Source organism: Ylistrum balloti, unplaced genomic scaffold, assembly GCF_031769215.1.
Source record: "Ylistrum balloti isolate Yb309-2 unplaced genomic scaffold, AGI_CSIRO_Ybal_v1 Utg370056, whole genome shotgun sequence".
In the NCBI taxonomy this organism is placed as follows: domain Eukaryota; kingdom Metazoa; phylum Mollusca; class Bivalvia; order Pectinida; family Pectinidae; genus Ylistrum; species Ylistrum balloti.
The window spans coordinates 1,681,648-1,709,433 of NW_026782106.1; the positions used below are offsets into that span (position 1 = coordinate 1,681,648).

At 36.0% G+C, this 27,786-nt stretch overlaps 1 protein-coding gene across 1 annotated transcript; it reads right to left on the reverse strand.

Annotated features, from left to right (window-relative positions):
* LOC132549374 (beta-1,4-N-acetylgalactosaminyltransferase bre-4-like) lies at positions 1–27,786 on the reverse strand. The gene is made up of 7 exons (XM_060213302.1): positions 27,609–27,786; positions 17,140–17,372; positions 14,816–15,003; positions 13,711–13,833; positions 13,275–13,379; positions 12,780–12,922; positions 1–1,212 (listed from the first exon to the last, which is right to left on the reverse strand). The coding sequence occupies exons 1-6, from the start codon at positions 27,784–27,786 to the stop codon at positions 12,781–12,783; spliced, it is 969 nt and encodes a 322-aa protein (XP_060069285.1). The 3' UTR covers positions 1–1,212; position 12,780.

Here is a 27,786-nt window from a genome sequence, read left to right on the forward strand (position 1 = left end):
TTGTCTTCGACTCTTTATTGTAAACTCATATATCAAAACCCACAAAATAGAGAATACATATATTTCATCACAGTCAATATTTATAATTATACCAAATATAAACACAAAGGTTTAAATAAAATTATCCCAATTAGATATATATTATATAGCGTTGGAGGCCAAACATGATGGCATTGATCTGGATGTAAAAAGTAAACATGTTGAATCTTGGGAAGAAACAACAGAGGATGGAACAGAGGCGAAGTATAATGAATATACAAAGCATGCCTAAAAGTCAATAATGAATAGAAATAAGGTAATACATATAAAGGTAAACCCTCCAATAATGTAAAAACAGGCAGGTATTATATAACCAATGGAAATAAGGTAAACCCTCCAATAATGTAAAAAAAGGCAGGTATTATATAACCAATGGAAATAAGGTAAATCCTCCAATAATGTAAAAAAAAGGCAGGTATTATATAACCAATGGAAATAAGGTAAACCCTCCAATAATGTAAAAACAGGCAGGTATTATATAACCAATGGAAATAAGGTAAACCCTCCAATAATGTAAAAAAAAGGCAGGTATTATATACCAATAGAAGAGACTTAAAGTCTAACTTAATATAGTACATCATAGCTTGCTAACACCTATTAAAACAATTATCACGTGATAAAAAAAGTCCCTCAAACTGCGGATCCCTTGATTAAAAGGATTGATGTATGTGACATATATATAGTACAATGTTCAAAGACATAGTATGGCCAGAGACATATATAATACATGTGATATAGACGTCTCTGGTGTAGCCAATTACTGACAGGTTGATTCATGTTCATTATTGTAAAGTTGAATCATGAGTATGGCGTATAAGTTTAATAACCACATGTATCTCTTTTTTTATTATTTTTTTTCTTAAATCATCAGCTCGTTTGATGTGGGATACAAAATAGGATATGAAATCAAGTACAAATTGGGCAACAAATTTGATTTGTTTACAAGAGTCTCGGTCAAAGTAAAATAATTACAGATTACAACATGTATATTCATGAAATAGATGATTATGTTGCATTTCTTCAAGCTCCTTGCTTTTTACACATTCATATTTTTCATACAATATGAGATTTGTGTTGGTGTATTTTAATCCTGCAAGTTTCTGGTCCTTCCTGTTAGTGTAGACCGGAGCTCTGACAGCGTCCTTTTTTTCAACAAGGTGATTTAATCGCCCTCTGAAGATATAAAAAGCGCACACATAAAATAGTTGCAATCACTGGAGCATGGCATGTTATCTATTTCTTGATGAATATATCTCATATTCTCATATAAAACTTCGAAAATGATTTAAAAAAGAGAGTAATAGACATAGTCATGTGACATCAAATCCTATATTTTCATATGTTTAAACAGAGAAATGACATCGGTTCTCACTAGATAAAAATAAACAAACTAGCGAGATATACAATCAAATAAGAAAGAATATTCCAAATGATTGTGACAATTATAAACACGTTTGTCATTGATCTGCATCTCGCTTCCTTGTTTAATGTTTCTAGTTCAAAATTTTGTATTTGTTATCAGTCGACTTTAAAATGTATCCGTAATTATTAGACATCTACCACATACCGAATGAACTTTAGACAATAAATTAAAAAAAATACGCCGTCAATTGTATCAAAAGAATCCATCAATGTTACGGCAAATAAAACATGATCATATATACATGTAATGAAGGCTGAAAACCTACCATAATACAAGGAAACGAAAATAGATTTCAACTCATGATAACTACTTTGGGGACCACTGAAGGAGTACAGGATGAATTACTCTCTGTTCTTTCTCGTTTCTGCCCAATTATTTCCATTCGTACACACATTTATTAGTACGCGTCTTCTTTTAATAAAGCCATCTTAACACAGGGATTGTTGAATGATTAAAATAGATTTCATTTCAACGAATTGTATGTAACATGCGTTTCAAAACATTAAAATGCATGTATATGTTTGTTTAATTTATTTGAATTAGTTGAAGCATTTAATATGGTGGAGGGAGGATGGTAGAGGTTAGGTGATAGATGGAAAATGCTTTTATTACATTCAACGGGTCATAACTCACTCTAATCACGTGCTTGGTAAATGGATTGCGGGCAATAAACTTCAATAAACCCTGTCGTTTGAAGTTGATTATAAGACAGACAGAAACTTGTTGGTTTGAATTGTCACACACAAAATACCAAAAAAAACGCTCGCTGATAAAGGCTCCACTTACAATACAAACCGATGTTAAACAAATTTCAGAAGTTTCTCATGAAACAAAAGTACATTTGTACTTTATATTATCTGATGATACAAAATGTAGTACCCTCTAGAGGGGAATGGTAGAGGGTGGGGGTAGAGGGTAGAGGGAGGATGGTAGAGGTTAGGTGATAGATGGTGGAGGGAGGATGGTAGAAGATTGGGGATATATATGGTGGAGGGAGGATGGTAGAGGTTAGGTGATATATGGTGGAGGGAGGATGGTAGAGGTTTGGGGATATATATGGTGGAGGGAGGATGGTAGAGGTTAGGTGATATATGGTGGAGGGAGGATGGTAGAGGTTAGGTGATAGATGGTGGAGGGAGGATGGTAGAAGTTTGGGGATATATATGGTGGAGGGAGGATGGTAGAGGTTAGGTGATATATGGTGGAGGGAGGATGGTAGAGGTTAGGTGATAGATGGTGGAGGGAGGATGGTAGCGGTTCGGTGATATATGGTGGAGGGAGGATGTTAGAAGTTTGGGGATATATATGATGGAGGGAGGATGGTAGAGGTTAGGTGATAGATGGTGGAGGGAGGATGGTAGAGGTTAGGTGATAGATGGTGGAGGGAGGATGGTAGAGGTTAGGTGATAGATGGTGGAGGGAGGATGGTAGAAGATTGGCGATATATATGGTGGAGGGAGGATGGTAGAGGTTAGGTGAGAGATTGTAGAGGGATGATGGTAGAAGATTGGGGATATATATGGTGGAGGGAGGATGGTAGAGGTTAGGTGATAGATGGTGGAGGGAGGATGGTAGAAGTTTGGGGATATATATGGTGGAGGGAGGATGGTAGAGGTTAGGTGATAGATGGTGGAGGGAGAATGTTAGAAGTTTGGGGATATATATGGTGGAGGGAGGATGGTAGAGGTTAGGTGATAGATGGTATAGAGTAGAGGGAGGATGGTAGAGGTTAGGGGATAGGATGGTAGAGGTTAGGTGATAGATGGTGGAGGGAGGATGGTAGAAGTTTGGGGATATATATGGTGGAGGGAGGATGGTAGAGGTTAGGTGATATATGGTGGAGGGAGGATGGTAGAAGATTGGGGATATATATGGTGGAGGGAGGATGGTAGAGGTTAGGTGATAGATGGTGGAGGGAGGATGGTAGAGGTTAGGTGATATATGGTGGAGGGTAGATGGTAGAAGATTGGGGATATATATGGTGGAGGGAGGATGGTAGAGGTTAGGTGAGATAGATGGTGGAGGGATGGTGGTAGGGAGGATTAGGTGATATATGGTGGAGGGAGGATGTTAGAAGTTTGGGGATATATATGGTGGAGGGAGGATGGTAGAGGTTAGGTGATAGATGGTGGAGGGAGGATGGTAGAAGATTGGGGATATATATGGTGGAGGGAGGATGGTAGAGGTTAGGTGATAGATGGTGGAGGGAGGATGGTAGAAGATTGGGGATATATATGGTGGAGGGAGGATGGTAGAGGTTAGGTGATAGATGGTGGAGGGAGGATGGTAGTTAGGATTAGGTGATATATATGGTGGAGGGAGGATGGTAGAAGTTAGGTTAGGGTATGGGGATATATATGGTGGATTAGAGGGGATAGATGGTAGGATGGTAGAGGTTATATGGTGTTTGGTATATGGTGGAGGGAGGATAGAAGATTGGGGATATATAGTTGATATTAGGTGAGATATGGTAGAAGGAAGAGGGAGGGTGGTAGTGGATGAGGATATATGATAAATTGTTGAGAGTAGAGGGAGGATGGTAGAGGATGGGGATAGATGGTAGTGGGTTGAGGGTAGAGCGAGGATGGCAGAGAATAGGGGATATATGGTGGAGGGTTGAGAGCAGAGGGAGGAGGGTAGAGGATGGGGATAGACGAAAGATGGTTTAGAATAGAGGGGGGATGGTAGAAAATTGGGGATAGATGGTAGAGGGTAGAGAGTAGAGGATAGATGTCAGAGGGTAAAGGGAGGATGGTAGAGGATAGCGAATAGATGATGATAGAGGGTTGAGAGTAGAGGGAGGAGGGTAGAGGATAGGGGATAGACGAAAGATGGTTTAGAATAGAGGGGGATGGTAGAGGATTGGGGATAGATGGTAGAGGGTAGAGAGTAGAGGAAGGATGGTAAAGGATGGGGGATAGATGATAGAGGTTTGAGAGTAGAGGGAGGATCGGGGATAGATGGTAGAGAGTTGAGAGTAGATGGAGGATGGTAGAGGATGGGGGATAGCTGCTAGAGTGTTGAGAGTAGAGGGAGGATGGTAAAGGACAAGAGATAGACAATAAAGGGTTGAGAGTAGAAGGAGGATGGTAGAGGATGGGGGATAGATGATAGAGGGTAGAGAAAGGATGGTTGAGGATGGGGGATAGATGGTAGAGGGTTGAGAGTACAGGGAGGATGGTAGAGGATAAGAGATAGACAATAGAGGTTTGGGAGTATAGGGAGGATGGTAGAGGATGGGGATAGATTGTAGAGGGTTTAGAGTAGAAGGAGGATGGTAGATGATGGGGGATAGATGATAGAGGGTAGAGAAAGGATGGTAGATGATGAGGCATTGATGGTAGAGAGTTGAGAGTAGAGGGAAGATGGTAAAGGATAAGAGATAGACAATAAACGGTTGAGAGTAGAGGGAGGATGGTAGAGGATTGGGGATAGATGGTAGAGGGTTGAGAGTAAATGGAGGATGGTAGAGGATGGGGGATAGATGGTAGAGGGTTGAGAGTAGAGGGAGGATGGTTAAGAATGGGGCATAGATGGTAGAGGGTTGAGAGCATAGTGAGGATGGTAAAGGTTGGAGGATATATGGTACATGGTTGAGAGTAGAAGGATGATGGTAGAGGATAAGAGATTGACAATAGAGGGTTGAGAGTAGAGGGAAGATGGTAGAGGATAGGGGATAGATGGTAGAGGGTTGAGAGTAGAGGGAGGATGGGAAAGGATAAGAGATACACAATAAAGGGTTGAGAGTTGAGGGAGGATGGTAGAGGATGGGGATAGATGGTAGAGGGTTGAGAGTAGAAGGAGGATGGTAGAGGATTGGGGATAGATGGTAGATGGTTGAGAGTAGAGGGAGGATGGTAGAGGATGGGGGATAGATGATAGAGAGTAGAGAGAGTATGGAAAAGGATGGGGATAGATGATAGAGGGTTGAGAGTAGAGGGAGGATGGTAAAGGATAAGAGATAGACAATAAAGGGTTGAGAGTAGAGGGAGGATGGTAAAAGATGGGGGTAGAGGGTAGAGAGTAGAGGTAGGATGGTAGAGGATGGGGGATATATGATAGAGAATAGAGAGAGTGTGGAAGAGGATGGGGATAGATGATAGAGGGTTGAGAGTAGAGGGAGGATAGTAAAGGATTGGGGATAGATGGTAGAGGGTTGAGAGTAGAGGGAGGATGGTAAAAGATGGGGGTAGAGGGTAGAGGGTACTAACATCATGTACATGTAGTAGTAGCAAGTGCTGCTTTTCCTTAAATCATATCACAGGTAGAATGTAGGTCTAGTCTAAATAGGACGTACATTATATTGTATAGGAGTTTGTAGAACATGAAAATATCAACTTCTCACTGAAATTTTTAACAATACAGACGCACGATATCGCATTGAGTATTTCTCAGAAAAGTTTCACTATACCGATAAAAATAGATTGATTTCCTGCAATATTTATATAGAGGGTTTAAAACAGGACAAACACATATCAAAGCATGGAAAATTTTAATGAAAAATATATGTGGGACGACTCTCCTTTATTATTCAATTATTAAATTAAAATGAATGGAAATATTAAGTATAGACTAATATAGATTTATAGATTTGATTTCTTGTTATTGGTTTTTTCTAATTAAAATGGAAACTATTATAGTACAATATACTGTGTCGTTTCATGTTTCGCTGTTCCAGACATTAAATCAACATCAATAGAACTTTGATGTTGAGTCCTTATACCCCGTATAATACACAGTACCGCCAAGGACATGTCAACTTCCCTAGTACTGGTCAGGTTTGTATACAGGTGTATACATTTATGTATTGTATGTCCGACACGAGAGAAGAGAATCCAGGAAACGTGTAACTCTGGAATTCTACTAATAAATCAGATGTATTCAAGCATGTAATTCCTCAGCTAATATCTCCTTGAAAATATCTTGTATGAAACTTCCTCAAGGAATTTCAGGATATCCTAGCCGATGCCTTCCTCCTGTTCCTTGAGAAAATTTTATACAAGCCGTTTTTGAGGAGATATCAGCTGAGGAAAATCTCGACTTGAGGAAATCTCAAGTTGAGATGTTTTATACAAGTGGGGCCAGATAATTGGTGTTGGCATTTTCATTTTACATTCTCTAATATCTATTTATTTTTCACTGGGGAAAAAATTGTTTTGTTCGTTCGTAGATTTAAAAAAAGCTTTCGACTCGGTCTGGCGTATCGGATTATGGAAAAATGTCCAGAAAAGTAATATTACCGGGAAAATTTTGAAAGTCATAATAAATTTGTATGATAACACTAAATCATGTGTCAAACAAGGAAACAATATGTCAGGTCTGTTCAATTGTAATGTCGGGGTAAATCCAGGGGAAAATTTATCTCCATTTTTATTTGCAATTTATCTAAATGATTTAGAAGATTTTTTTCTAGAAAATGATATCAGATGTCTCCAATCAATTAAAAACTTGGGTAATGACATAGGTATATATATTAGATTGTTTCTTATTTTGTACACAGATGATACTGTTATAATATCTGAATCAGCAGATGGATTACAATCTGCACTTAACACGTTTCAAAATTATTGTAATGAATGGAAACTCACTGTCAACACTCAAAAAACTAACATTATTATATTCTCTAAAAGAAAATATGATACACGAGGTCAGTTTTTACTCTGTAATGAAGAACTTGAAATCTTGAAACCTTTCTCATATTTAGGTGTTTTATTTAACTATAATGGCTCTTTTGTCAAAGCAAAGGATAAACTTGCACAACAAGCGAAAAAATTTTTATTTGCTGTGTATAGAAAGATTAGAAACATTTCTTTACCAGTTGATCTACAATTGAAGATTTTTGATTCCCTTGTACAACCTATACTCCTATATTCAGTAGAAATATGGGGATTTGAAAATACAAATATTATTGAGAAAATTCACTTGCAATTTTGTAAACGTATTTTGAATTTGAGATGCAGTACAGCGAATTATATGGTTTACGGTGAATTAGGTCGATACCCATTAAGTATCGAAATTAAATGTAGAATGGTTATGTTTTGGTATAGTTTGATATCTAGTAATAAGTTATCTAGTAACATTGATAAATTATTGTATTATCTACACGAAAATGGAAACAAGAGTTTCAAATGGATTACTTACGTGAAAAATATATTTTCCAACACCGGTTTAAACTTTGTATGGAATCTACAGGAAATGTGCACAATAAGTAAAGCTACTTTAAAATCTATATTAAAACAAAGACTAAGGGACCAGTTTATTCAGAAATGGTTTAACGACATCGATGTGTCATCTAGATGACAGATATACTAAATTTTTAAGTCTAAGTTTCAAATAGAAGATTATCTGATGAAATTAAATAAAAGAGACAGGAAGTATATTTCAAAATTACGTACATCAAATTTGCATTTACCCATAGAAACAGGGCGATGGAACGGTACACCTCGTAAGGATAGAATGTGTAATTTGTGCTCTAGAGATCTTGGCGATGAGTATCATCATTTATTTATTTGTGAACATGAATTGGTATGTCAAATCCGACATTCATATATTCCAAAATATTACTGTATATATCCTAGTCGTACGAAAATGGAAGGTCTTTTTTCTCTGTGTAACGTTCGTTTGCTAATTCATATGAATAGATTTCTAGAAAAACTTGAAAAACTTCTGAAAAATATGAAAACTCAACGTATATATGTATACATGTATCAAAGCTGTTATTATTGTGTTCCGCCATGTTTAATATTTGTTGTTTATATGTGACCTCTTGTAACACACTCTGTGTGTCTGAACGTACAATAAAATCTGAAATCTAAAATCTGGCAAACTGGGAATACCCCCCGTATTGCTAGAGCTCAAAGTCTGGCTGTGAACCACTAAGTACTGCTGTTGCTCTAGCAACACTTATAATAGTGAAAAAAAACTTTATTTTACAATAATTGCGACGCAAGTTTTTTCAGCTTAAATTAGTAACTCTTGTTGACCCAGATGGAAGCTTGCGAAGGGTGTTTACCGTGTACAGTTCTCATCGATCACACATGTATGTGTATATAATATTTGTATTTCCCCACATCGTTACAACTGGTACAGAGATATACAATACATAAACAGTATCAGAAATGCATTGCGCATGCGTGACTATACAGAGAGAATAATGTAGCATAGATGTAATGTACTTTCTGAAAATTAAAATTACTTAGGGGAATACACGTGGTTAATTTTCTTTTTAAAAATTCAGGAATGGAGAGAAGGTAGGATGGGGTGAGGGGTAGGGGTAGGCGTTTGATGCACGGTATTTTTAATTACATGTATATACTTTGTACCGAAGCTCAAGGCAGCTGTTGAATGTAGATATTACAATCTAGGAACATTATTCTCTTCTACTGTATCAACATATGTATGTCACAACGAATGAATTGATAAAGATTTAGGCATGTCTGAACCGTATACAGTAAGTTAATCCCTGTCGCCCGTCATCGCGGCGATGTCCCGGTGGACTGATATAGGCATGTCTGAACCGTATACAGTAAGTTAATCCCTGTCGCCCGTCATCGCGGCGATGTCCCGGTGGACTGATATAGGCATGTCTGAACCGTTTACAGTAAGTTCATCCCTGTCGCCCGTCATCGCGGCGATGTCCCGGTGGACTGATATAGGCATGTCTGAACCGTATACAGTAAGTTAATCCCTGTCATCGCGGCGATGTCCCGGCGGACTGACATAGGCATGTCTGAACCGTATACAGTAACGTAATCCCTGTCGTCCGTCTTCCCCGCGATGTCGCGGCGACTGAATCTACCAATTTATCCCGCGAACTCTCCGCGATTCCGCCGCGGTTGTCAGCAAATCGGTCGCTCCCGCAGGGTTAGAGATCCAAATCACCTTAACTATACTGTATGCAGAACGAATGCAGTGGAATCACAGAAAGCAATAGGCATTGGTAAAGTGATAAAGTAGCTTTGTTGATGTGATTGGCAAGGTTTCAAGACGAGAAAAAAAGCCCAAAAACAAGTGTTAACTGTAATTACACCTGCGCCGATCTAACCACTGACCAATAACCAATGTCCAGAGGATGGGAATTTAAACGGTGGCCCGTGTGAGGGTCCAATCTCGCACGCTGAAGATCCCTCTGTGGTTTTTCGAAAAAGAGAAGGCGTGATAAGAAGACGGAAACCCTGTCAATCAATCAATCAATCAATCAATCATTGTCTCCGTTAGGATCTGAAACCTGGACACTGGGGTCAGATTGAGCTACAGAGAAATTCGCTCTACTCGAGCGACATATATGTAAACAGATAGGCTATCAAGGTTACAAGCGGATCCAAAGATTGAACCAGCATTTGCCTTTTGGCTTGATATTAATACTCTTCAGTTTTTTACGTTAATGTTCGTGACGAGTGAAGAGGTACATTAAGAAATTTTAATATACTTTTTAGATACTTTTGATCAAATAGCTCGAGAAACGTTTCTATTTTAGTGGTGATAAATCTAATGTAATGAGTAAAAATAGTTTCTGAAAAATATTTTTTCAAATAATTAAGCTCTCGATATATTTAAATTCTATATGCTGACTTTTTGAGAAGACACAGAGAAAACACTTTTAATTCATATTGACTGTGTGCCGATTGCGCCTCCTAGCAGCTAACACCGATAAGTTCTATTTTTTTGCATGAATACCTTGGTGCTCGGCCATCATGATATCACATTAGTTTAATTAAAATTAGATACTATAGAGCCAAGCCAGAAATTGAACTGTAGAATTCACCTGATTCGTTCGTCGAGGACTCGTCAGTGATACTATGGGTCTAAATTTTAAAGCCTATGAGGCGGGTGGGAAAAATTCAAAGTGATTGAAATAAATATCATTGGAAGGTGCATGACTGAATGAATTCTGTTAAATATTCGAGATTTATATTTTATTACTTGATCAAAGTTCAAAGACCTTTTGTTAATAAGGTTGTTCTATATGTTACAGATAACCTCTTCTACACCACCGTTTACCACGCCAGGGATTCTTCTATACCACCGTCTACCCCGTCAGGGACCATTCTATACCACCGTTTACCCCGTCAGGGACCATTCTATACCACCGTCTACCCCATCAGGGACCATTCTATACCACCGTTTACCCCGTCAGGGACCATTCTACACCACCGTTTACCCCGTCAGGGACCATTCTACACCACCGTTTACCCCGTCAGGGACCATTCTATACCACCGTCTACCCCGTCAGGGACCATTCTATACCACCGTTTACCCCGTCAGGGACCCTTCTACACCACCGTTTACCACGTCAGGGATTCTTCTATACAACCGTTTACCCCGTCAGGGACTCTTCTGTACCACCGTTTACCACGTCAGGGATTCTTCTATACCACCGTTTACCCCGTCAGGGACTCTTCTGTACCACCGTTTACTCCGTCAGGGACCATTCTATACCACCGTTTACCCCGTCAGGGATTCTTCTATACCACCGTTTACCCCGTCAGGGACTCTTCTATACCACCGTTTACCCCGTCAGGGACTCTTCTGTACCACCGTTTGCCACGTCAGGGACCATTCTATACCACCGTTTACCCCGTCAGGGACTCTTCTGTACCACCGTTTACTCCGTCAGGGACCATTCTATACCACCGTTTACCCCGTCAGGGATTCTTCTATACCACCGTTTACCCCGTCAGGGACCCTTCTATACCACCGTTTACCCCGTCAGGGACCATTCTATACCACCGTTTACCCCGTCAGGGACCCTTCTATACCACCGTTTACCCCGTCAGGGACCCTTCTATACCACCGTTTACCCCGTCAGGGACCATTCTATACCACCGTTTACCACGTCAGGGACCATTCTATACCACCGTTTACCCCGTCATGGCCTCTTCTATACCACCGTCTACCCCGTCAGGGATTCTTCTATACCACCGTTTACCCCGTCAGGGACTCTTCTGTACCACCGTTTACTCCGTCAGGGACCATTCTATACCACCGTTTACCCCGTCAGGGATTCTTCTATACCACCGTTTACCCCGTCAGGGACCATTCTATACCACCGTTTACCACGTCAGGGACCATTCTATACCACCGTTTACCCCGTCATGGACTCTTCTGTACCACCGTTTACCACGTCAGGGACCATTCTATACCACCGTTTACCCCGTCAGGGATTCTTCTATACCACCGTTTACCCCGTCAGGGACCATTCTATACCACCGTTTACTCCGTCAGGGACCATTCTATACCACCGTTTACCCCGTCAGGGACCATTCTATACCACCGTTTACCCCGTCATGGACCATTCTATACCACCGTTTACCCCGTCAGGGACCCTTCTATACCACCGATTACCCCGTCAGGGACCATTCTATACCACCGTTTACCCCGTCAGGGACCCTTCTATACCACCGTTTACCCCGTCAGGGACCATTCTATACCACCGTTTACCACGTCAGGGACCATTCTATACCACCGTTTACCACGTCAGGGACCATTCTATACCACCGTTTACCCCGTCATGGACTCTTCTGTACCACCGTCTACCCCGTCAGGGATTCTTCTATACCACCGTTTACCCCGTCAGGGATTCTTCTATACCACCGTTTACCCCGTCAGGGACCATTCTATACCACCGTTTACCCCGTCATGGACTCTTCTATACCACCGTTTACCCCGTCAGGGATTCTTCTATACCACCGTTTACCCCGTCATGGACTCTTCTATACCACCGTTTATCCCGTCAGGGACCATTCTATACCACCGTTTACCCCGTCAGGGACTCTTCTATACCACCGTTTACCCCGTCAGGGACCATTCTGTACCACCGTTTACCCCGTCATGAACTCTTCTGTACCACCGTTTACCACGTCAGGGACCATTCTATACCACCGTTTACCCCGTCAGGGACTCTTCTATACCACCGTTTACCCCGTCAGGGATTCTTCTATACCACCGTTTACCCCGTCAGGGACCATTCTATACCACCGTTTACCCCGTCATGGACTCTTCTATACCACCGTTAACCCCGTCAGGGACCCTTCTATACCACCGTTAACCTCGTCAGGGACCCTTCTATACCACCGTTTACCCCGTCAGGGACTGTTCCTATTGGCTGAGGTAGATTTAGCTTCCCTAAATAAAAATGGATTTTTATGGTAGAAATCGTTCCCTATTACATTATTTTGCATGATAAATGTCGACTGCTGGTAAATAAACAGACTATTGTCTTGAGATGCAGGTTGATGACGACCATGATGTAGTATCAAACGATGGTATTTACTAGAACATTACCCATGATGTACCGTCTCTTATAATTTATACTCACATTATAATCCGTAGTCTTCCTTTCTGACTTCCACGGATATATTAGTGAACAACTTATTATGTTCTATTTTAAGTAGCTTGTATTTCAGACTGTTCAGTCCGTCAGACTGCATTCGTGATGAAGTATTTTGCAGCAGGGAAAACCTGAAATTGACATATTTGTGTTATGATTTATAAAACACAGAATACTTACCTATAATTTTGTTCGAGTTCATGTCATGGAGACAAATTAAATTCTACTAAAAAATCTGCAGAGAATACCTATCAGGAAATTATGTACATGTTTATTTCTAAAGATGTGAGCAGAAATTTATCATAATCATATCCAGTTATCATAGAAACCAAAAATCAGTGACCTAAAAATAGTTTGTCGATGAGTTTAATTAAAACATTCTCTCTAACCAATTTATATCCTCACGAGTTGCTCAATAGAAACCCTGGTGTGTGATGATAAAAGTTATCGTCCTTTTCTTCTGATATGGGAATGGTAACATACCTTTTAGGATTCACTGCGTTGGTTTTATCTCGACCGTGTTTGATCATTCTGTAGCGGGCTATTGTCTTACTGTACCGCTCTATTTTAAAACCTGCTCGGACCACTCTGCAAATCAACGACAGGTTCCCATGCATTAAATCTAATGTAAACTTCAGTTTTTTCCTGTCCCCGATAAATAACGCATCCGTTTTGAAATTGATTGCTGTTCAAATTTAAATTATAGTAGCATAATAACAAAAACACAATACTCTAAATGATAGAAATCTCACACATGTGACCACAGAGATTTTAAAGTAAATTCCACATTCACGGACCATATATGTGTTTATAGGCAATACATATATATATATATGGTAGGATGGGTGCCATTACATTGCTTGTATATTAGTTACTACAGAATGTTTTACCAACATTCATACAGACCATAAACATTTACCTCTGATAAATGTCGTCATCTTCTCCTCCCCATCCAAAATATAAGTTCGAACAGCCATTCATTTTTTCAATAGTACTTCTCGGCAGCTGAGAAACACCACCAAAATAGGATTGGTAAGGTAGCCTGAAATGGTTCAAATTACTGTAAAGGTTGTTATTTTCGAGATTTTTTTTTATATCTATAAACTAGTAATATATTTTAATAATTGTGAAATGTAATATAAAAAGAAAACTATAACATATTTCATGACTAATCGAAATATACATTGATCAAATTCAATGCTTTCCCGATTAACATCATATATATATTTTACGAATATAATAGAATATTTATATATTTTTTATAATTCATTATTTTTATCATTGCGTTTTTATCAAAAAAAAAAAAAACAATGAAAAAGCCGATTCATATATAAAATGAAGGGATATTCACAGACATTTGGGAAGTATTAGAGCGTTCTCTGATGTCAGACTTTACGTTTGACAACAAAACGGCACAATTATGAATTGGTTACTTTACATTGTTTTCTACCATTTTACCCAATTTCTACCAGAGTTATCGTTCCTTAACAATCACATTACGTCACTACAAACGACCGCATTCCTGACAACACCAATGAAGGAACCACATGTAAACTGCTTTGCAAGCCACATGAGCTTTAGCAATAGCATGAGCGATTTCGGGGAAGAAAAGTGACGATATTGTAACCAATATTACTATCAATTATCACGGATGTCCTAGTACATAAACAGTGCAAAATATACACACGTCGGTGTTGCAAGATTACTTGCATCGTCATTTCAGTGATGATAAAATGTTTTATCAAATTTCTATATTTCTCTGGAAAAAATGTCATAAAAGTTTTTTTTAACAAATCGATAAAATTCCTATATTTCTCTGAAAAACTCAGAGACGTATATATACGTCTCCGGAAAAACTGTATGAGATCTCCTCATCAAACATGAATGATTTAATCAAGAAGAAAATCTACCTGCTCATACATATATTGCTGATATTGTGTGGTTACTAACTTATGTATGGTGATATAATGATCACTAACTCTAACGTGTTAGTGAAAATACAGCAATAATCAGAATGGCCGTACCTATAGTTGTATTTATCCATCGCTGCCACCAGGTGGCGAGGGTTTGGTCCACATCCGTAGTAGATACGATCATCCTCAGGGATGAGATCAACATCATGGAAGATGAAACAGTTGTAATTGTAGGCTTTGATGGACTCAACGAACCCAATGTTGAGTAAAGCACCTCTATTAAATGTAATATTTCCCACCTAGATTGACCAATGAAAGTCGTACATATATCATTGTTTGAAATACTAGTCAATATCATTCAAAAACGTATGTAACACACGTTCGGAAGGCCTTCAGATATATCATGCTACATATAAGTACACACAACGTTGTACAAACAGTTACTATTAGACATCATATGTGACGAACGGACAGCTCAAGAGGGAGTTTCTTATTTCTGTGTTATATATGCCCTACGTTCTTATAAGTAGTAAGTGAAGTAACCAATGCAGATTATTATCATTATCATTATTATTATTAAAGTGTTATTATCTATTTACAAAATGTACACAAGAGGTAATTAGTAAATACATCAGATGTCAGCCATTGTTAAACCAATTCTCTTTAGTGGGACCTCTATTTCAGTCAGTTAGATATCGTACAAACAAGTGAATAACACCTGCTTATACAAATTTAGAGTTAAACAGAGCCAGATTATTCATTAAACTGCATTATACAGCTATTCCATCCTTAAAGAACTAGTCAGCGATGATGAAGGCCTAAATTTGGAAGCACAACAGGCGGCTGAGGAAAATCCAAAGTGAGCGAAAGAAAAAAATCAAAATCTAGATGGGGATATGGACTAGTTCCATAATTCAATAATTTTTTGTAAGTTTCACTTCAAGTCCAACAGCAATGTCTATCACCTGCAATCTCGAATATTGTACAAAAGACACACAATTGAATAACACCTTTTAATAAAAATTTCGAACTAGAATTAGGCCAAATAATGAAGTAAACTGCGCCTTACAGCTGGTTTGTCTTTCTAGGACGCGTCAGTGATGCTAAGGGCCAAAATTTTGAAGTCTAGAAGGCGACACGGAGAAAACTAAAGTGATCGAAATCTGCGGTGTCTTGTTTGATGCTCCCTAACCGTGGCGGTCTGTTATTCCCAGAGAGCTAAGAAACTAGCCTTTCTATACTAATATGTTTTTGTCTTTGGGCTAATTGCTCTGGATGGCATACTACGGACTGTGTGAATTTTTATCTATGAGGTAGCTACTACTAGGCAGCCTCGCCTTAAAAATGACACTGGGTGTTTATGGAGCAATGAATCCAACAAGAAGTAATTCATTTGGAGTTTAAATCATGATTTATTTTTCATAAGGGTTTCTTTGCATTAAGAATTGCATGGTATTTATCGATAATACTTGCGAGAACTTGTCTAGCTGGATTGATCTATGTTGATAGCACCTAAACTTTTTGTTGGCAACATTCGTTTTTGTCAATAAACATCAATACTCAAAACTAAAAAAACTGGTGAGTCCTCGCTATCTGTATGGACATGTTAAAGATGTGATATTTCGTGTGTCGTCTTCGAATATTTCATGAAAGTTCCAAAATTTCCCCACATCAGAATTTGCTTCAGCCTCATTTTGAGTTGGTTGTGACAAAACAAAAACAAAAATTCAACACATTTTTTTTTCAAGTAGGTTACCACAATTAAAGATCGCAGGCATATCGTCTGCAGAGAATACCAACTCTGTGCGTATTACCTCGTCAATAGCATTAATACAAATATTGGAAATTTCCAGCGTTTCATTATTGCAGATTCAACTTACATAATTAGCCAGGAGAACAATATAAAAAAGAAAGAGATGTTACTTTTCGGCAACCAAATTTGATAACAAACTAGACATAAAAATACCAAATCTCTAACACGAATCAAATATGATTCGTTTTCAAAATCAACGAAGAAAACACTGTCATGTCATCAGAATATTAATTCAAACTCAAATTCGATGACACTAAGGAAATTGGAACAAAAGAAAGATTTACAAGGACACACCTGAAAATGCACAACAAGTCAAGGCAATGTGAAGGGAAGGCTGCTTTTTCTTCATCAACGACGACCATGGTTAACAGTAAAAGGTTAGATGGTAGAATATAAATTCATAAGTTTAAGCCGGAGGTGTGTTTTGGCTGATGATGCTGATAAACGAATAGTTAACAGTCATTAATGCTATAAACAGATTTCTTGAGTATTACCCACTATTTATACACAAAACAGACATATACCTATTAAAGATCTAGAAATATTTGTTTTCATTGTAAAAACACTACATGTACTTAGTATATAGAAATCACTAAGTTCATTCAGTAATGAATTTGATTACCTGTTCAATGACGAAGATTCCATAGTCAATTTGTTGTTTCATAAGCATGCTGTGGAGATTGTGTAGGAGCGATCTCAATTGAGTCAGTCTGTTTCTATAAGGGACGAGAACAGCGACACGCTGTTCCGTGTGACATTCTGTCGGAGTAAAACGTCCCCCATTCTTCACGTTTTTCAGCTCTTTCTCCAGTTGCTCAAAAGAAAGTATCTCCTTGTAGGTTGCTAATAGGCCAACTGGAAAGAAATCACAAAGCAACTCGCTTTAGGATCGATGAAGCTAAATTCCCAAGAAAAAACTAAACCACCGGATCAGCCATTGTTTACATTCTGAATACATATCATAATTAGTGTTGTATGATGTGATGTTTATGACCAAGGTACATGATCCTTTAAGGTCGCTCTCAAAACAATTTAGAAGATTATGTGTTAATATGTTAAATGTCACACAAAAGACAAACAAGTAAAAAATAACACATTTCAATACAAAACGACTGATTACGAACTTAACTGTGTCGTGGAGTTGTTCGTCTTTCATCAAATAATGTAAAAAAGGCATACATATGAATAACACCTTTTAATTCAGAGTTTGATACAGTAGAGTGAATCAATGAATTAATGCATCATACGGCTGTGTCATCCTTTTAGGACTCGCCAAAAGCATAGTTTATTATGCCTACGAGTATACTGATGAAAATCCAGAGTGATCGAAAGAAAAAAAATGAAAAAAAAAAAAAAAAAAATGTGGAGGTCCGCTAACCTCCTAATTCAATAAACTTCGCAGTTTTTCTTATGATATAATAAAATAGTATTATATTGAACGAAGTCAAGAACATATGTATATTATGAACCGGGTCAATATTCCAGTGAATCCAAATAAAAAGTCATGATATGACAATGAATCAAGGTTATTTCATCGTCCTTTTTATCCACGAAAAGTTGGAAAGATAAGGCTGTTTCCCTTTACGCCAACTCTGCAGAACATCAAAGGGATTATTTTTCTATTGTTCAAGATAATTGAGGGGCCCCAAGAAGGGGTACTTGGGGTGGTATACAGGTAAACTCAGGAAAACATATCTGATAAATACTTGTAACAGTTTTAAGGTAAGTAATAAGAAATTCAGACATAATATAAATTTAATCCATTTTATTTATTTTATTAATATGACATTAATGATAGACCATATGAAGATTACAATTAATAAACATTAATAAGCATATTATCATTTAAATTAAGCACAGAAATCATTTTTTATTTTTAGTTTTATAATGTAGCACTAAATTCAACATATAAAGTATGATGCAGTCGCTGTATTTATACAGAGTGCAGTTGGCTTGGAGTGTTCAGTGTGATAAGTATTCAGGTTATCTGCTTATTCGGTTATTCGCCGGGAAAGCTGAAACTATCAAGGATAATGCTAAAGGTTATGTAGGGGGTAGTAACTAACCGTGTTATAAACATTTCTGTATATCTAGGCCGGACAAAGTTGTCCTCATAGGCGAACATTCTGCTTCAGGCTAAAAATGGCCATTGTCACAGGAGAAAGTTGGAAAACACGTAGTTACTAAGAAAAATCAGTTCGGCAACCTGTACACTAACTGGCAAGGCAGGTCCCTCACTTTTATTTACAGTGACGATTGTGTTGACAATTCATTGATGGATAAGTAAGTTTTGATAATATTTTCTATGGCATTTGTGTCTAAACTCGTGTCCTTCTAATAAGCAAAGCATTATAGAAAGCCTTTCTGTCTGGTCAACGTTAAAATTCATATGGTCATACCATGTGTACATATAAAGATGATGGGTGAATAATAGGAGGGATGGGGGTGGGGGTGGATGGCAATGTTTTAATTTAAATGCGTATTTATCTCGTCATAACATGGTAATTATCTCATCAAAGTAAGTATTTATTTCGTTGTAACAGTAATTATCCCAACCAAGTAGGTATTTATCTCGTTATAACATAGTAATTATCTCATTAAAGTAAATTTTTATGTCGTTATAACATGGTTGATGGCAAACGATTTCTCGTTCTTATTATTGTTCTCTTCCGAAATTTTTGAAAATGAAATGTAATGAAATTTTGTCAGCAGCATTCCGTGATCAATTGCTACGGAATGTATAAATAAGACCTTGTCTGAAAACTTTTATTTCGGTAACAGACTTTGAATAACCTCTTGTCCAAGTTCCACAAGGTCTAGAGTCTTGATGTTTCATATTTAGGAAGCTCGTGTCATTGTTAATATAAATAAACGTGACCTACTTCAAATGTCACATGTATTAATTATGATAAAATCATTAAATAGTGTTTTCTCAATAACCAAGAAGTACATGGTGATGACATATTGTCAATAGCATACATTGATCAATTTCTATGTAATGTAATAATAAAAGTTTGTCCGCAAACTCAACTCACAGTTTTCGATAGTGGCCAAATTTGAAAATTGCAACGTAACAAACTTTGAAAAACTTCTTCTTAAGTTCCATAATGCTTAGAGCCTGGATATTTCATATTTACTAAGCTCTTGTCATTGGCTGTAAACTTTGATAATATAAATGACTTTGACACACTCTCAAGGCCTCATATTGAATTATTTGAAAGACTTATATGGTATTTTCTCAACAACCAAGAGGCACTGAAGGGTGAAATATTGCCAGTAGAATACCGTGATCAATTGCTATTGATTGTATTTATCATTCCCTACATGAAACTGCAATTTCCGGTTCTCGATAGAGGTCAATATTAGAAATATGTCTTGAGTAACAAACTTTGAAGAAGTTCCAAAAGGTCTAGAATATAGATACTTCATATGTTGGATGTCCATGTTATTATCTATCAGATTTAAAAATATAAATGATTTTGACCTGACCTACTTTAAAGGTCACAAAGGTCAATTTTTGTTTAAAATCTTAAATGATTTTTTTTGATATTGGTCATTTGCATATTGATATTAGTAGAAAAAAAAATTGTGTCAAAAGTCAACTTCCGGTTTCTGATGGGGGCACATTTACTGAAAGTTTTGTTTTCGGAAAGCACAAATAATATGAAGTTATACAGTTTGGATATGTAATATATAAATTGCTTTAATGATTGGCTATCATATTTGTGGAAATGACACAGCTGAGAGTTAACTATCTGGTATCTATTGCATTTTTGCTGCTCACATGGTGAACAAATGCACAAGAGTAAACATCCTAGTGCACTATGGTCTGAACTCCAGTGCACAACGGTGTCAACTCCAGTTAACTACTGTGCTGGTTGTAACTGAAGTGTACTATTACTTTTACACCAATGTACACACAGTGCGAAGAATGATCATCAAATAGGTAACATCCTACACAAGTAAGATAGAGGGAAGATTGTTGAATCTAGAAATGAAAATGTAGGTATAGAACTATATTGTATGGTATCCATAATGTGGTTAAAACATCGATGTTGATTTGTGTTTATGTAATGTATCAATTAGTATATATATATAATATTTGTATTGAAATACAATGTATATTAAATATACATAAACATTGAAATTGACCCAAATAATTTCAGAGTAAATTCGTCTGGTAAGTTGTATAGGTATATATTGAATAATTGGTTAATAAAATGATCTGAAACCTATAATATTATAACTGACACAGTTTAGTTGTCGTCCTGGCCTTAGCACTTTTGATACTGTTTTTGTACTACACTCAATAATTACAAAATCTTTTAGCGAAAATAAACGACTTTATTGCTGTTTTGTAGATTTTAGAAAAAAGTCTTGATTATGTTGATAGGATTAATCTATGATACAAATTATCGAAATAAGGCGTTTAAGGAAAACATTTGATTATTAAGTCATTACACGAACATGTAAAGTCTTGTGAAAAATTTAATGGTAGTTATTAAAATTGAAAAAAAAATAATATCGGATTATTACAGGGGGAAATTTTGTCTCCGGTACTTTTTTCTATGTGCGTAAATGATTTTGAACCTTTTTTTATTTCGGAATGCACTAGTCAGTATACCTTTGAGGAATTAAGCTTATTTCTTATGTCATATGCAGACCACTTAGTTTTATTTTCAGAGACTGTTGAGGGTTTACAAGAATTACTGGGTACGCTTGCTAGTTACTCTGTACAATGGAATTTGACAGTAAATAATGTGGTATTCCGAAAAAGGTGGGAAAATTCGAAATGAGGAAATTTGGTTTAATAAGGTAAAATAGTCACTTGTGTAGATCAATTCACATAATTGGGTGTTTTATTTAAGATTAATAGTATTGAGAAACAACTATCTGATCAGGGACGTAAAACAATTTTTGCTTTATTTTCAAAATTCTCAAATGAAAGTCTTAATCTTAATTGTAAAACTATGTTACATTTGTTTCATACCTATGTTACTAGCATACTGTGTTATGCCTGTGAACTATGGAGATCTACTAAAGGTCCTGACATCGAGAATGTACACTTGACCATTTGTAAGATGTTTGGTGTTGGCAGATGAAATATTTAGCTTCCAGGACAGGGAATCAGAGTAGGATGGATTGTTTCTATTTGTCCACTTTTTATGTGACAAAGAAAATAAATTGTTTTACAAAGACAATAGCAAATAATTAATTTAAGTAATATCCATACCAACCATATATTTCACCTGAGTTAATTTAACTGAGTTTTAAAAACTATTTTCTCGGTTACTATGTATATTTTACTTAATGTACCAATTAATCCTTTTAAGTTAATAAAATAATACAATACAGTGTCAAATTACCCGAAATGAAATACATCCAGTATTATTACGCTTGATGATACACATTACATACAATGATGTAAAATGAATAGCATATATTGGTTGATATACGGGAATGGGTGGGTAATTGTATCATCTATATATGGCATGGAGAGGTGAGACTATGTAATCTGGCAATATCTAATCAACCTTTAAGTTTGAGCAGTATTCTGGCATCTCGTGCATTGTTTGCAATTATATATGTAATTTAATTATTTAAGAATATCATGCATGGAATCAAAATTATAAATCAAAAATAGCTAACTTGGTTAACTTGATTGAATCAAGAAACGAGAGGATATTGAGTACATTATACGCAAAAAGGGTAGAAATTAAGTGGCCTCATTATACAAATTACAGCTGATTCCCTGAACGCCAACATTTTAAAACAAAAAAGTGTCCAGGGCAATTATAGTCTATTTCCTTGAAGTAAGGTTAAGTTACCTGAGTTTTTTTTACCTGTATTCTACCTGTACAAGTACCCATTTTAGATAGTAATAAATAAATAAAAATTTGCTATATATATATGTATATGTAGATTTTTTCAAAATTAACAAAATATTAATGAAAACTAAAAATTATAAAGAAATAAAGATTATATAGAAAAGTGTTGTTTGCCTCCGTGATATTTATTGAATTTTTAAAAATCTATTTAAATTACAATATCATTATATACATTATAAAAAAGATAATTAAACGATTGTTAATCACATAGTATTAATGTGAACTGTTATCCAAAGATGTGAACACTATTACAATTAACCATATGCCTCATCTAATTGAAATGCAGCGACAAAAACTGTTAATTATGGCAAGCTTTTCCTGCTTGGCAGATAGAGGTGAGTATCTAAGCTGACACAAAATAGTATAAATGTTCGGAAATATCCTGCTTTACATCACAACTCATTTTCTTCTGCTACTATTCAAATGGCTTATGGTCAGTTGGATTTTAGATTTGTTAGAAACAGAGTAGGAGGTCAAAACTTGACTTATCAAGGCTATATTTATAGAGTAAAATTTTCTCGAGGGGAAAGGTAATGAAAATATGTATAATATCATAATATTTTATAATGTTGGACTTTAAAATTTGTAAACAATTTTAAACTTATTAATAAATTCCCAGTAAAATATATATTGTAAAAATAATTTGTTAAAGGTAATAATAGTTTATAACTTGCATCGAAATAATGATTACAAAAATGTACTCATTATTATATATTTTTTAAGGACTTACTGGAGGTGCACCATCGCCAACTGCCCAGCTACTATCGCTACCAGGAACAACATCATCGTAAGACATGGACAACATCAACACACCCACCCAGGAGACCACGCCACCGTCGTTGCCAGCGAGATTATGTCCAGCATCACTACCCGTAGCCAGAAAGAGGTCAGACCCATCCCAAGCATTTACCAAGAGGAACTCAACAGCCTACGTGACACCGAGTGGGATGCTGCCGCCCTAGCAGTAGTGGAGAGGATACCCACATTCAACTCCTTGAAGTCAACTTTATACAGAGCCAGACGTAAACAGACACCAAAGCTACCGACAACGACGCACGAGATACAGCTGGAGGGGAGATGGACCGAAACTGCTACCGGAGACAGCTTCCTTTTCATTGATGATGGAGACATATCTCGGATCCTAGCCTTTGCGACCACAGACAACCTGACCAACCTAGCAACTGCCGACAGGATTTTCTGCGACGGGACCTTCTACACTTGCCCAAGCCTTTTCCACCAAATATACAGCATCCACATCGAGATTGACGGATCCATGTTCCCAGTAATCTACGCCCTCTTACCCGGAAAAAGTCAGACGATCTACACAAGATTCTTCACGTTACTAAAGACAGCTATGGCAGACATTGAAAACCAGATACGAGAACAACATAATCGACATTATGACCTACGCCGACGCTGCATCAGAGTTACTTCATCTTGGATAGTTTTATGAACAGTGATTGTAACTAATTGTGTATTACCGATAAACATATATGAAATATGTATGTATAAAAGTAGTGTTTGTGTGAAAAAATAATGTGTGAATGTAAATTGAAATATTTGTATATTTGTATATTACTGAGATAGTATTCATAGCTACAAGTACTTGAAACTTCATTTATTTCAAATAAAAGCCATAAAATAGGTACGTAAAAAAATAATGTGTGAATGTAAATATTTGTAAAATTATGTAAGTTTATAAATTGTTTGTACAAAATATATAAGTATGAAACTAGTGCATCATACTTATATATAGTATGAAAATAGTGCTTGTGTAAAATAAATGGAGTAAAATTATGTAAGTTTATATAAATATATATGTAAAATAAATAATAATAATAATAAAAGTAATGAAATGTATCTAAGACTATATACTATATATATTCTATACTTGTTATACTAGACTATAGAAGTTTTACAGGTAAAACACAGGTAAAAATCTCAGGTAAAACAAGATGTATATAATGATACAGACTATAATTGCTGTCCCTTTGATATCTGAACCTATTGTTTTAGAAATGTTGGCGTTCAGGGAACACACCCAAATTACAACCGCTTTTCCCTGTTTTAAAAATACGAAATTGAATACATAAACAAACAAATGAATTATAAATGGCTTAAGGAAGCCTCAACCTGTATGTACAAATGTGGACAGCCACTGCACGTCACGAAAGAATTTGTACTTTTTGTAATAGTCAACAAATAGGGGACGAATTCCACTATTTGCTAGAATGCCAGTCACTTGTTGAGCATAGAAAATTATATGTAAACAAATATTATTATACAATGTATTAAAATTTAGAGATCTTATTAACTCTAAACACGATAAAACTCTGAAAAAACTTTGTAAATTTATTAGAATCATCTTTATTAATATCTGTCATCCATAATACAGTACAAATCATGAACTGAGCTGTTTCAGTTCTAATTTTGACGTTTTATGATTAATATGTATATATTTGAATGGTATCACTTGTACTGTGAAATGATATGTTATGGTATACATGTACAATATATATACGATATATTAATCATTAAGTAATAACATGTATACAAACTTATTATATCATAACTTATGTTGCATGTACATGGTATACAATGTATGTATTCATACTTTCTATCTGGCTGAACAACTTTATTTAACTTTGTTGCTTTGTAAATATGTTTTCTCTGTACTGTATGGTTAAAGAGAAATAAATAAATTGAAATTAAAAAAATTAAACTGCATGGGGTGTATATCTGAGTGCCAACATCTTAATCCCCTACAGGAAAGTTTTTATAGTGATTATAGTCTTTCTCTTAAAGTAGTATCAGTTTAAACAGGTAAACTTACCTGGAAAACTTAATCTGTTTGCACTCAGCAGCTGGCATTTCTTGCATTTTTTTATTCATGACACATCTTTTTACATATAAATGTTTAAGGATATGCTTAAACAATAGTCACCTTTCAAACAATTTCATTCTCTATAAACTTTGTTAAGTATGAAGAAACATATTCCATATATCATAGGAAATGTTTGAATGTCTTAATGTTTAATTTTGATTGTAATATTGATGATCATTTCGTAAAGTTTTGATAAAGCTTTATCAATTTCGTCATCGTTTGTAAATATCATATGATAATGCCTCTTTTGTTTATATACCTGTCGACATGTTTTATGAAATACACTCACAAACATACATAATTAATACTTTTGTTGTTCTTCATGCAAAAGATTTATATCTTAAATATTTATTGTGGGCGATGTTCTGTATATCAACCTTGTCATTTGGATTTGAGCAATTGCCTTGCCGATAGTTGATATTCCATATACCATATATATATATATATATATATATATATATTCATCATATACGTACATATAGCTTGTGTATTCAATTAAGATAATTATTATTGTAGAGACATGTTATATACGTCAACAGCATGAATTAAGTGACAATTATAATCACGTTTCTAAAATGTGCAATAAGGTTGAAAATTATTAATTTTACTTTGGTGATAATTAGTTATTTTCAGTAGATTTTTTAGATTTATTTAATTGTATGAAAGGCTTTGGATTGCTTTGGTCAATTCTATTTTGTAGGTTATCTTCCGAGTGTTCTCCCGTTTGAAGGCAATCCATCCACAACCAAAGAAAGCATACTAGATTGTCTTACTCATACAAAAATAAAGTACAAATAGGTAAAACTTTCTGTATTATTTATTTCTATCCACCAAGAAACAATGTCCTTCATAGCAGGTCAGAATGTGCCTGTTTTCTTTCAATATACGCAACAAATTGATAACCATGCAACTTAAAATCTGTTTTATTCTATTAAAAAGATATTACGATAAAATTCTAGATGCATGGTCATTTTTAAAGTACATAAACAATTATAGACTCCCTCTACAAGAAAATGTAGTGCAGAGGTAAATCAACTGATATCAAATTAGCCATGATATCTGAGAATGACAAATGGATGTAACAAATCTATTATTTACTACTGCGCCACATAACGACAGAAGATATGAATAAACAGCTGATACATGTTTTGAAGTTGTCGTCAATTTTATTTTAATCGATTTTCAAAGAACACAGACCATGTCACTAAACATATCAAAAAACAAACTTAGATAATTACAAAAAACCAAGATGTTACATGAACGCTGGCGTTGTGAACAATGTGATGTAACGATGTATAACTACAATGTATTGGCACGGATGTATATCAAAGTCCGTGTTGTTACTGTGCACGGCAGGGCCTACCTTCATTTCCATTGTAAAACTATTCGGCAATCAATATGGTATGGTGCTAAATACAGTCCTACATTTCTACTCTTCTAAAGAAAAGCTGTTGCATTAAAATTGGATGTGGGTGCTAAAGGAAGTCATAAAACGATTTAATTGTATTTTGAATCAATATGATATTTTTGACAGTTAACAATTACACACCAGATTGAATAACTGGTTATTATATTTCTCAGTTTTGTATATTGGAACTTACACAGAATTGTTTTGTTACATAGTATTTAGTTCTATATAAGTATACGAAAATTTTAATTATTTATTACCATCCCTAATTGTAGAGTAATGACTATTGGCACGGACGTTTATCGTGTCAACTGGTTCACAATGTGTGTCAACAGTGACAGTTTAAAGATTTTGTTCCTCGTTGTTCTAGCTATTTCAAATGGTGTACTTTTTGTTTTATATTTTATATTTCAAAGTTTGCATAATCTGTTAATTAACAACGTCAAAAAATGAAATAAAATAACCAAGCAGCACAGATAGACGAATTTTACCTTATAGGTTTCTTCCCGTACAGATTTAAACTTTTTCAGACATACAGATATCTCTCATTATGCATTTACATTGGGTATGGGTGTTAAAGGAAGTCTTAAAACGATTTAATTGTTTTTTTGAGTGACAAATAGTTCAGTTAACGCATACGAAGGCTACTGCCAACCCAGTGCTCGACGACTAATGGAAAACTCACCTAACGGTACTTATCGACACAAACAGTATCAGTGTCCATTTCAAAAGATAACGCGTTAGGTTGTTGATGTTTGACTTGTAAAATAATTTTTATCCATCTGTAAATTCTGTTTCTCCACCAATAACTCGTACTTTTCCACCTTTTAATTAATTTACATGTTTAACAAATTTCTTATTTGTAAATCAAGATTCTTTATATCCATCTTGCATTGCCACGCAAAACTTACCTCTATTTGGCGGGGTAGGAGGACATGATGGAAGAGCTCTTGTACCATTGATGGCAGATTCATTCGCAGGAACTGGAGTTGCATTTTCAACAATCCTGGTTGCATTTTCAGGTGTTCTGATAAGATATATGTGTTTTGCATTCCTGATGGCGGTTGCAGATTTAGCACGTGTTTCCAT